This window comes from Xenia sp. Carnegie-2017, unplaced genomic scaffold (assembly GCF_021976095.1).
Source record: "Xenia sp. Carnegie-2017 unplaced genomic scaffold, XeniaSp_v1 HiC_scaffold_2, whole genome shotgun sequence".
In the NCBI taxonomy this organism is placed as follows: Eukaryota; Metazoa; Cnidaria; class Anthozoa; order Malacalcyonacea; family Xeniidae; genus Xenia; species Xenia sp. Carnegie-2017.
This window is the reverse complement of record NW_025813482.1, coordinates 6,606,902-6,618,944: the sequence shown is the minus strand read 5'-3', so window position 1 is coordinate 6,618,944 and position 12,043 is coordinate 6,606,902. Positions and strand designations below refer to the sequence as shown.

At 31.5% G+C, this 12,043-nt stretch overlaps 2 protein-coding genes across 3 annotated transcripts; one reads left to right on the top strand and one right to left on the bottom strand.

The window, feature by feature from the left end:
- Positions 1-388: 388 nt before the first annotated feature.
- Positions 389-7,065, top strand: LOC124440271. Its single transcript, XM_046990626.1, has 7 exons — positions 389-454; positions 1,131-1,182; positions 1,301-1,414; positions 3,851-4,701; positions 4,772-4,898; positions 5,030-6,452; positions 6,842-7,065. The coding sequence occupies exons 4-6, from the start codon at positions 4,208-4,210 to the stop codon at positions 5,825-5,827; spliced, it is 1,419 nt and encodes a 472-aa protein (XP_046846582.1). The 5' UTR covers positions 389-454; positions 1,131-1,182; positions 1,301-1,414; positions 3,851-4,207; the 3' UTR covers positions 5,828-6,452; positions 6,842-7,065.
- Positions 7,066-7,225: 160 nt separating this feature from the next.
- On the bottom strand, positions 7,226-11,984 carry LOC124440275 (cyclin-dependent-like kinase 5). Of its 2 annotated transcripts, XM_046990634.1 has the most exons (12): positions 11,662-11,980; positions 11,347-11,435; positions 11,057-11,124; positions 10,875-10,935; positions 10,746-10,802; positions 10,516-10,611; positions 9,204-9,278; positions 9,000-9,096; positions 8,405-8,474; positions 8,253-8,313; positions 7,932-8,009; positions 7,226-7,511 (listed from the first exon to the last, which is right to left on the bottom strand). In XM_046990634.1, the coding sequence occupies exons 1-12, from the start codon at positions 11,696-11,698 to the stop codon at positions 7,410-7,412; spliced, it is 891 nt and encodes a 296-aa protein (XP_046846590.1). In that variant the 5' UTR covers positions 11,699-11,980; the 3' UTR covers positions 7,226-7,409. The 2 variants fall into 2 exon arrangements, with proteins under 2 accessions (XP_046846590.1, XP_046846588.1); XM_046990632.1 differs by having other exon boundaries at positions 10,746-10,935; positions 11,662-11,984.
- Positions 11,985-12,043: the final 59 nt, after the last annotated feature.

Genomic DNA, 12,043 nt, shown 5'->3' with positions numbered 1-12,043 from the left:
AAAAGGCGGGATAAACAGGCCTACTCCTCAACTCACACTTAATTCCTGTTTTGAATCAGGTCATCCAAACCCCTGGAACCATTACTCATTTTTTAATGAAAAAAAATACCTTCGAGGGCAAAAATTTGCTTTCTCGAAAATTGGGAGTGAAAAAATTGACCAATTCGTATGACGGTTTTGACTTTAACAGCTCTTTATCATGTAACGTGACTTTCTTCTAATTGGTTCTATGTTTTAATTGGTTATTAGTGTTCTTGGCGCGAAAGCTGAATATCCGTCATGCCTCATACTCGATGTTATTGGAAAGGAAAGATAGGTTATATTCATTGTTCATTGAAATCGTTCGATTGTGTGCGCTTGTCTGTTCTGTAAAACTTACAGTTAACCGTCGAGTCTTTTGTGCTGCTTGATGCGCCCGAATTCATTAAGAATATTTGATTAGAAAGGTCATAACGTAAGTAAATTAGTTAAATATAATTGATAACATTCTCAAATTGTGCATGTGAGCACTAAGTATCCTCACGTATAAAAAAAATAGCGTTTGGAATACAGGTATTATTGCTCATTCTGACTCTCTGAAGCTGGTTTAATGTATATACGAAGATCTGTACCCTCATACAATTATGGGCGAAGAATGAGCTGAGAAAGTTCGCCAGTGGAATATCTGTTGAACCATGCAAAGTTCACAAAGCTCAACACTAACTTTATATTGGTCTTTCTGCAAAGTTTATTTACTCTGGTGAAGTTCATAGGGTTAACGACTACAATAGTGATTCATATGATTGATCAATGGAGATAAGAATAGTGATAAACTACAGGAAGATTGGAAGGATTTCTTGGTGTAAAACAGCCACTGTAGCATTCTTCAATCACCACATGCCATAGGCAGTCTAGGTCTTTGCAAATATTCTTGTAGCAGAAGTTATGTAAAGAATTTTCATAGCAGGAAGAAAAATTAGGGCCAGCTTTGCCACTGCTATATGTACATAATTGTTCATTAGAAGTACAAACTATATTTTCAATAACAATTTTACTGTATCTTTATCATGGATTACAGCATTTTTTCTTACAGAAGTTGTTAAGATGAATGTGAAGATGCCAACTTTATTATTTGTGTAATTGTATAATAGGTTAGGTTAAAGATGATGCAAGAACGGAAATCTAGAAAGCGACAACATGATGGTAATGAAGTATAAAAAATGTTTATACTCATCCTGTTTCTATGTTGACTCATACAGGTTATTCTATAAACTTAATCAAATAAGGAGAAATGTTAACAATTTTTAAATTTCATGTTTAGGAGACTGCTTATTATCTGAGCTTAATGCTTTCCAAATTCATAATACAGCTATGCATCATTATAATGAAACTGCCACAGTTCTTATTAAAGAGAAAATTGACAAAGAATATCCAGGTAATACATTCTTAATCAGTCAATTTTTCAATGCAAAATGTAGCAAATGAGGATGGCATCATTTCAGTTGTTGAAGATAACATCAGAGTAATTTATTATTTTTGCAATCAGGTGCATGCATATGTGTAAATATCAGAAAGAACAAGACAGACATATATCACAAACATATATCGTTAATTTTCAGGGGAGGGTTAGTGCTCATTAGACAGGAGGGGTGCAGATTTTCCAAGGGGATACATTGGTATCCTTACTAAAGTTGAGTGCCACCTAGCTATTTTTAGGCCTACAGATGAGTGAACTTTCTGCAATGAAAGTGCTATTAGCTTTCAAATACAATTTGTTATGTTGTTTTTATTAATGAATATTGGTTTAACGTTAAGTAAATTTTATAAATAAAAAATTTATGGAGCAATTTTCTACAGTACGTAGCATTCCTATTTTTGGGGGGTGAACCCTCGAAAATTACACCCTTGCAAATTTTGTAATACTTTCCATTTTTAAAGTATATTATTTCTTAACATTACTTACAATTGTTTCTAATGACAAAGTTTACTTTTTTACTGTTTGCCAGTCATGCAACAATACTCTTTTAAAATATATATTTATGTAGTTTAATTTTCTGATTATTGAGTGATAGAGAACAATTTTGATCCATACATTACAGTAGAAACATTATTTTACATTGAAGAAATGAACAAGTAGAAATATACATCTGGAGATACATTACAGTAGAAACATTATTTTACATTTAGGAAATGAACAAGTAGAAATGTACATCTGAAGATACATTACAGTAGAAACATTATTTTACATTGAAAAAATGAACAAGTAGAAATATACATCTGGAGATACATTACAGTAGAAACATTATTTTACATTGAAGAAATGAACAAGTAGAAATATACATCTGGAGATACATTACAGTGGAAACATTATTTTACATTGAAGAAATGAACAAGTAGAAATATACATCTGGAGATACATTACAGTAGAAACATTATTTTACATTGAAAAATGAACAAGTAGAAATATACATCTGGAGATACATTACAGTAGAAACATTATTTTACATTGAAGAAATGAACAAGTAGAAATATACATCTGGAGATACATTACAGTGGAAACATTATTTTACATTGAAGAAATGAACAAGTAGAAATATACATCTGGAGATACATTACAGTAGAAACATTATTTTACATTGAAAAAATGAACAAGTAGAAATATACATCTGGAGATACATTACAGTAGAAACATTATTTTACATTGAAGAAATGAACAAGTAGAAATATACATCTGGAGATACATTACAGTAGAAACATTATTTTACATTGAAGAAATGAACAAGTAGAAATATACATCTGGAGATACATTACAGTAGAAACATTATTTTACATTTAAGAAATGAACAAGTAGAAATATACATCTGGAAATACATTATAGTAGAAACATTATTTTACATTGAAGAAATGAACAAGTAGAAATATACATCTGGAGATACATTACAGTAGAAACATTATTTTACATTGAAGAAATGAACAAGTAGAAATATACATCTGGAGACTTTGCAATGAATGGAAACATTTAATTGCAGTTTGAGCAAATCAGAATTAACCCAAAAATAGGATTATTATTTATAGTTTACCACTTTATTGGACGAACAATCAATACAGATTTTGAAATAAATTGAAGATCAAATTAATAATTTAGCTTTATGTTTATAATAATGCAATATATGGGAAATAAATGGTAACAACAAGATATCGAGGTAGGGGCGGATTTTCTGGGGAGGTGTGCAACCTCTCCCCCAAGAAAAATTCTGAAATGGTATTACATACTGTAAGTGATTAATATAACAGTCTTAGGGGCTATGAAATGGTACAGTAAGAATAAGTAAAGATAAAACTTCTCATTTCAAAGACAATTACATATTTTATACTACCACCATTTGCAATTGACTTCTACCATGCGCGTTTTCATTGAAACATTAAAATTGAAATAAATCACTTAACGCGCATTCATTAAAAAATTAAGAGTTATCACCTTTGTAAGAATTTTTTACAAAGGTAATAACACTTTCTTAACGCACGGTTCACTCATTTCTAAAAATTCACAATAGCCTTTGTACTTAAGCTAGAGCCCTATTTACACGACATAAAGTAACTCGTGTTTAACCCAGTTTTAAGAGATGGGTTGAGTTTAACCCAGGTTAAACCTGGGTTATTTGTGTTTACACGCAAAAAAACTAACCTGGGTTAAACCCGGCTTAATTTTAACTTGGTTTAAACCCAGATTAGTTCTTGCCGTGTGAATAGGGTTTAAGATGACGATGCACCCCCCCTTGGAAAATTTGCACCCTTCCTGTCAAATGAGCATTGATCCACCCACGTATTAATGAAGTAAATTTGTAATTTTTTTTCTCCATAATTTGTACAGGGTGGGATGATGAAAGCCGTCATGAAATGAAGATGGTCCCTCTAGTTTTTCAATCCAAAAAGTGCAACGCAGATGGTGACAAGGCAGAGGAAATATTATACTCCTTCATTCAACGCATAAATGATCCAGATTCAGACATACGGCGTTATTTTCAAACTAAAACTATAAGCGTACGAGGCTTTGGATTTCATGGTTTGAAGTTTGATGATGAAGAAGTTGATCTTCTGTTGGTTTTTGCCGGAGGCGTAGTAATATTTGAGTGCAAACTAATACTGGGAAAAAAAAGTCCCCAAGCTGTCTACCAACATGCCTTAGGACAGTTGAGTCGACAAAAAAAGGCAATAAGTTGTTATCTTGATGTATCTATCAACATTATTAAAGTCGTGCTTGCCGATGCAATCATGCTGTGATATTACGGAAGAAGGTGCATTGGTTTTTTTTAAAGAAGACTTTCTTCATAATAAATTCAATAAATGGCTTTACAATTTTCCTTCAATGGATTTTGATTTGTATAAAAAGATTGTGATGAAGTTCCTTTGCAAGTATCATTGTGTGTCACTGCGTTCTGGTCGTATTAGGTTCAATAACTTAAAGCAATTTAAAACGCAAGGAATATACGATACTTCGGACCGTTTAGATCGAACATCTCGGAATTATTTCAAGACAGATGAACAAGCTTTAATTTTACGTTGTATTGATCATCCTGGGAGATATTGGGTTAAAGGAGCTGCAGGAACAGGCAAAACTTTTGTTCTGAAGATGATTGCAAAGGAGTGGTTAGAGAAACATAAGTCAGATGAAATGACAATGCTCATAATAACCTATAATGTTGCAATTAATAATGAAATCGAGTAAGTTTGTTATGCAGCCCAAACTTTTTTTATGCTTTTACTGTTTATTACATCAAAATTTTTTATTCAGCTCATGGATTACAAAAAACGTCGAATACGACAAAACGAAAGTACGAGTACAAACTTTCCGGAGACTGCTTTGTCATATGCTTCATGCTTTTTCTGAAGAAGTTCGTTTGCAGAACGAAAACAAAGAAGTATGTGTTACGTAAATGCTTTCAGCAGTATTATATTACTAAGTTACATATCTGTTATATAACCCTTTGTTTTATTTCTAATATATACAGCGTATGAACTTTACAGCATTTCTACTTTGTTATCATTTCAGGACAGAAATATTGTGGAGTTCATTTTAAGAAACGGGGGAGTGGAGAAGTATTTTCGTTCTAAGTTTACAAAGACACAACACAAATATACTTTACTGTTAATCGATGAAGCTCAGGATCTTTCTGGTGAATGGATCAAGTTACTTCAAGGTTTGTTGAACAAAAATAAAGGAGCGATGTATGTCTTTGAAGATCCGTTTCAAAATGTCCGTGGCACCGAAAGTCCGCAAAATGAGCATTTTGTTCCTTATTTCTTACATAAAGTTCTCCGTAATACTCATAACACTTTTAAAGCGTATAAAGGATGTTATGAACAACTGGCCATTGCCACTGAAACCAAACATTTATCTCCACCCACCGTTGATCACACAGTCTTCGGCCTAGAGCCGTGGTACAAAAGTGAGAATACCAAGGAAAAACTTCAAGCCAGTCTGTTGTCCACTGTCGAAGAATTACTGGGGAAAGGCATTGGTTATGATAACATTGCTATTATATCATCAGGGGGAAAAGATGATATGGTTGATCTGGTCGAATTTCTCACAAGCAAGATTCCAATTTGTGATGCAAAAGTGAGCAACGAAAAAAAGAAGGAAAAAATCAAATCGGTCATCGTTGACTCTTACCAAAAGTTCAAAGGCCTTGAAGCTAAGGTTTTGATTTTTTACATTCCAATTGGTTGGACCCCTCCGTATGAGGCCATTTATGTGAGTTTGTCGAGAGCATTTTGTCTTCCAATTGTTTTAGGGGGGAGAAAGGAAATTGACCGTATCAAAGACTTAGGTCGGAACGATCTTCAATAACTGGAGGTCACCTTTTTTCGATTTTTTAAAAATCTTTTAATGAAAAAAAGCTACGATTCAAACTAAGCAATGAGCGAAATCAAAAGTGAATTCAAAAACAGAAAAGTTTCAAGTACTAGGAAAAAACTCCTTTTTTTAAATACGCATAAAATTCACTGTCCAGTGGACATCGCTTATGATGCTTCGTGCAACATGCTTCAGACAGTATGCCGATTGAGAATTTTCTTAAAATTTAGGCTTGAAAAATTTGACTGAAAAATTAGTAAAAGTTGTTTTAGTATTTTTTTTGTTATCCTGGTATACTGGTTGCGTGTATTTCATGGAATTGTAACAAAACCGACCAAAAAACGATAATCATCAATGTATCAAACATCGTTTTTACGTCTAAAGTTGTAGCTTTATGTCAGCATTACCTCAGTTTCAAATGATGAACATCCAATATGGAAGAATTTCTAATAAACGATTCGGCCTAAATCTAAATTTATCAAAATTCGTTGAGCTTTTTAAGTCAATTAAATTTATAGAATGAGAGGAATTTGTTTCATAAATTGCTTACTGCACGCACAGAGGGACTGATATGTTTTAGCAACGAACTAGATTTAATGATGAAATTTTACAAATAGAGGTTTTAAAACATTACATAAAAATTATATATTTTGAACTAGATTTAATGATGAAATTTTACAAATAGAGGTTTTAAAACATTACATAAAAATTATATATTTGAACTAGATTTAATGATGAAATTTTACAAATAGAGGTTTTAAAACATTACAAAAATTATATATTTTGAACTAGATTTAATGATGAAATTTTACAAATAGAGGTTTGTATATATTTTGAACTAGATTTAATGATGAAATTTTGCAAATAGAGGTTTTTAAAACATCACATAAAAATTATATATTTTGAACTAGATTTAATGATGAAATTTTACAAATAGAGGTTTTTAAAACATTACATAAAAATTATATATTTTGAACTAGATTTAATGATGAAATTTTACAAATAGAGGTTTTTAAAACATTACATAAAAATTATATCATATTTTGTTTTGTGTAATTTTGCCAGAAATAACGGTTTGATGGCGATAAATGCACATTATCTTCACTCAGCCTTTGAACACAAACATTCATGGGTAGACTTTTTTATTTTTGTACACTGACCATGTTAGGTCGATTTTGTATGTATATAAACTTTGATGGAAGGTTTGAAATAAAATTTAATAGAGGTTGCAATTTAATTCCGTTTTTTAATCAAATTGTTTGAATCTAAATGATGTAAAGTTGCAATTCTTTTGTTAATTTTTGCGTTGTTAAATTTTGAACCAAACAATGAAAAACACCTGATACGAGAAGACTTTTTCAGACTTTCTACCAACTAAATAAATTAGCCGTATTGCGATATTATAATATATTCCTGATTAATATATAAAATACACTTAAGCATAATCAATTTTTTACTACGGGATTTTTTTCTTGCTTAAAAGAGCTCATTTGGATTGTTTTGGACTGAGTTTACGATTTTAACTTTTTCACTTCTAGGATGGCGTAAACCAGCTAACATGCATCAGTGCATATTTTTATATTGAATTTTTGACTGAAGGATTCACATCGTTAAAGTACTGATGGTTCATTGCAACATCGGCGGCCATTCGCATTGAAGGGTTGAAAACGAGTAATTTCTAGAAAAATATTGTCAATAAAAACTGAATATTTTAAACAACGAACGAAATGGTTACGCTATGTGTACAAGGCAAAATATATATTACATATTTTACAAAATTGACTACTGTTGAGTACAGTTAATTTTTAAAAAATGTGTGCATCACAAGTTGTTTGGTTTGGGTTTACTCGTGAAGGTGTATTGAGATCTTGGGAATATTGAGGAATACATACGGACAAATTGTTTTTCTGCTTTAATTACTTGTAACCACTTGTAACCCGTTACAGGATATATTATCGTTGTTATATTTAAAAACTACATAAAGTATCTGCTAGTGCATCAGGAAGTGGCATCAAATACCGTACCTCATTGTTTCACCTTAATTGGTTATTCTTACGTCATGCCATTAATCAAGTAAAAAGTGGATATTTAACATTACCTGCAGTAAATCTCTTCCAACATTTGAAAGTTTTGGTACAACATGAGATAACGATACAGGAGAATGAAAACCATAATCCTTAAAAAAAATAAAGAAATATTTGCAAAAGTCGTGCATGTTCAGCCCAAAGCCGTTTTCATCACAACATACTATAATTACGCTGTAATTACAACAAGACATAATTAACATAGAACAATTAATACTTACAAACAAGGTTCACAATTTTTGTTTAGTTTATACTCAAAATAAGTTTAATATTGAACAATGTTTAGTGAATTTTAATAATTAAATGATATCATCATTCAATGCCGTACAACTTACTTTGTATTCAGGCAATTTCGTCATTCCAGGCCAATACTCCTCATTTGGAGATCCCAAAATTCTTTAACCATCAAATTAAGGATGCAAACAAAAGTTTTTGCAAATTTATCAAGCCAATTGTTGAGCAAAACAACTGGTATAAAAAAGGATACTTGTATATTTTTCTCAATTGATCATCAACGTCACTTCCTGGGAAAAGCGGCCTTCCTCCATTTGATAATTCTACAAGACAATAAACGTTAAGTGAACTTACTTTTTCCCACACTTATTTACAAACTAATGACCTTTTATGGGTGTCAAAATTTGGCAGAAGATCGGTGGTTCGTTTTGTCCGAAAAACCTCAAAAAATGTTCAAAATTTTCTAAGGCTTCGCGTAATTTTTTGAAGAAAAAAAGCTTATGTTTAAGGAAACATAAGCAGAATTAGATGAATAGTGTCTCAAAAAAGAGGAACATTTCATATGCATGAATTTTAAATTAGTTGATTTATTGAGGCTTGGGCTGGAACTTTAAAAATTTTTCAATGTTTCGTCAATCAAATAATATAAAGTTTACTTCTCGAAGGAACGCGTTGTTTTGTTTTTTTTTTACTGCAGCAATTCTATAGTCATTTGAATGAAAGTTTAGATTAAACGGTGTCATTTATAAATGATAATCATTCAAACTGGATGTAGGCATCAATTCTTGTGTGACACAATATAATTCAAAACAATTTTCACATATTTATCACAAGGATTCAACATACACCTGCAAATATACAACCAGCTGACCACATGTCAATTGATGTGGTGTAGATTTTGGCACCCATAAGAACGTCAGGAGGTCGATACCACAAAGTGACCACCTACATAATATTTCTTAATTTTGAGTTTTTACTAAGTAAGTGTTAGTGCTAACTAAGGCACGGCGAACTAAAACAAACATAACGTTTACAATGTTCATTAAATTTACCTCGGCGGAATAGCAACGTACAGGAATGCCAAACGGTCTCGCCAATCCAAAATCAGCCAGTTTTAACTCGCCATCCTAGGCAACACAAAACATTTAATAATTTTAATCACTTGTGTGTTAAAACAGCTCCATTATATATATTTCTCGGCGAATTCTTTCAAACAAACAATTTATTTGTGAAAAGTCGCTAAGGTATTTTTTAAGTTTCTTTTGCCGTCTTTCCTTTTGAATTTAATGAAAATATTCAAGTTAGCTAAGGTAAGCAATCAAGAAAAATGAGTCTGTCATAATTCTGCTCTATAACCATGTCATGTAATCAATTCCTTCAAGATAGAATGGAAAGGTTTCTGGACAAAATAATCAAAAGCAGTAATGACTGCCTGGAGATCAGTTAAAAGGCCAAAGATAAATCTTGGATGTTATACGACCCTAATTCACTGAAGAAGAGATTCCCTTATGTTGACTTGGCACGACAAGCAACCTGAATGGAAAAGGACAGAACAGGCGTAGAAGTAAGGAAACGAAAACGCCAAAACAGAACATGCTTCTTTTGTACCTAAACACGTTGTTTCTGATGCTTTACATGAGAGTTAGGCGTGATATGAAAAACTAAAATGAACAGCAGAATAAAACGAGGCTGACTGTTTACAACCCAATTTCTGACAGTTATTGAGAAAAACAGAGAGTTAGAGATGAAGGTCCGTTTGGCTTGAATTGACCTTAGTTTTGTGAAGGCATTCTGAAAATATATGTGATGGCAACATCATCCAAGGACAAGCACTAACGATTAGAGATTTGTGGGTTTTTTCACGAATTGGTAACTGACATAAGAGTGATCCAGAAACCTGCTGTGGTCCAAATGGACTGAAATTCAACACTCCGTTCACACCTTCTGTTAAATGTATAGAGAGATCTGCCTTGCAGTTGCAGACATTATTCATTAAGATTATAGACATTTCCAAGAAGAGTTAGTTTCACTATACAAGGGTGGTGAAATTCAAAGCAAGGATAAAATCCTTATAAGATATACGTATTCTCAAGTTCTCAGTTTCATGTTGGTTGATCTTTTTTGTTCAGTAATCACAGTTCAGTGTTGGAGAGAATTATTCACAATTTAGAGGGACAAGATTGAAAAGAATGTTTTAAATTAAATGATCTTGTAAGCCTTTTGTTCAAATATTAAATAAGGTTTTAATATGGCTGCTGTTTTTCGCATACATAGTTTAAAAGCATGTATACTAATAATAACATGAAATATTGACAAAGTCTAATTAGCTGGCTTTTTCATAACAAAAGACCATACTAGTAGTACCTTATTTAAGAGTAAATTTTGTGGTTTCAGATCACGATGTAGTACATTATTTGCATGACAGAATGCCAAACCTCTTAACAGTTGATACATTAAAGACTAAAATAAAAAGACAAATGAAAACAAAGATATAAATTTGATGATGACTTGTAACACTTGTTGAAACTACTGATGAAACGTTTAGATTAAATAATGTTTACTTTTTATGGAGTATCTATTGTCTTGTGTTTTACCTTAACAATGTTTGCATCAACCTCGCCTTGGCAACTATCAAAATACTTTTTCAAATCCTGGAAGAGTGTATATTGGCAATATTGTAATGAAAAAGAGGAGAAACACAAAATGAATGAGTGTTGACTAACTTGATCACAATATTCAAAAACTAATGTCAGTTTCTTTTCACTAATCATGATGTCATGAAGCCTGTAAATATATTATTTATATAAAATGAAATTCAAGATAAATTGAAATGCAACTTAATTAAATTATGATTTAGATCATCTAAATAATTGGTATTTTTTTCGTAGATTGAAGAAAATCTTACCTAACTATATTCCTATGACGCAATTCCTTTAGTAAACAGATTTCCCGTAATGCTGAACTTGGTACACCCTATATAAAAATTATCTGCAATGTTAAACTTGGTACTACCATACACTATATAAATATTATCTGCAAGGTTAAACTTGGTACATACATAAAATTATCTGCAATGTTAAACTTGGTACATAAAAATTATCTGCAAGGTTAAACTTGGATACATCTGCGAACATAACATAAATATCATGGTGGATAGTTTGGAGAAATAACTATGCAAACAAAAACATAGTGCACCTCATCATCGTCATCCAAACGAACTCTTTTTAGAGCAACTATTTCATGTGTTTCTTTGCTTTTTGCTTTGAAGACTGTTCCATAAGTGCCTGAGACATATTTTAGATAATCTTCACATTTATTGAATATGATGTATAAACAATCTAATATTGTAGTAGTCAACATAAATGAATTAATGTCTGAGCATTTTTTGGCTTCTTGTAAATAAAAAGATTCTAAACCACTAGTCTACCATTTTACGTAGAGAAAATGAAGCCTGACATTTTGCTTGATAGCTAATACCTGAATACAAGAAATTTTTGTAGTATAATTTACCTTCGCCTATCTTCTCTAGTTTTTCATATTTCTGCATTTCAAGTAAACAAAATTCCACGAACGCTTGATTAGAGTATCTTTTTGTTATTATTTAAAGATACACTTCAGTAAGGGGGAGGCTACGGATTTTGGCATACTGACCAATTAGAACATTCCTTGTTCATATATTGTGATGGATAATGATTTGAAATTATAAATTCTTGCAGTTTGCAAAGATTTGAATTCTACCAGATAGTAAAATCATTGAATTTAGAAAACCATACAATACACGGCATTAGGTTTTAGGTTGGTCAAATTTAACAACCTAATCAATAAGAAAGATTTATTTTCATATTTAATATTTTTATAAGTTTTTTTATGTTTTACTTTGGGTAAACAGACA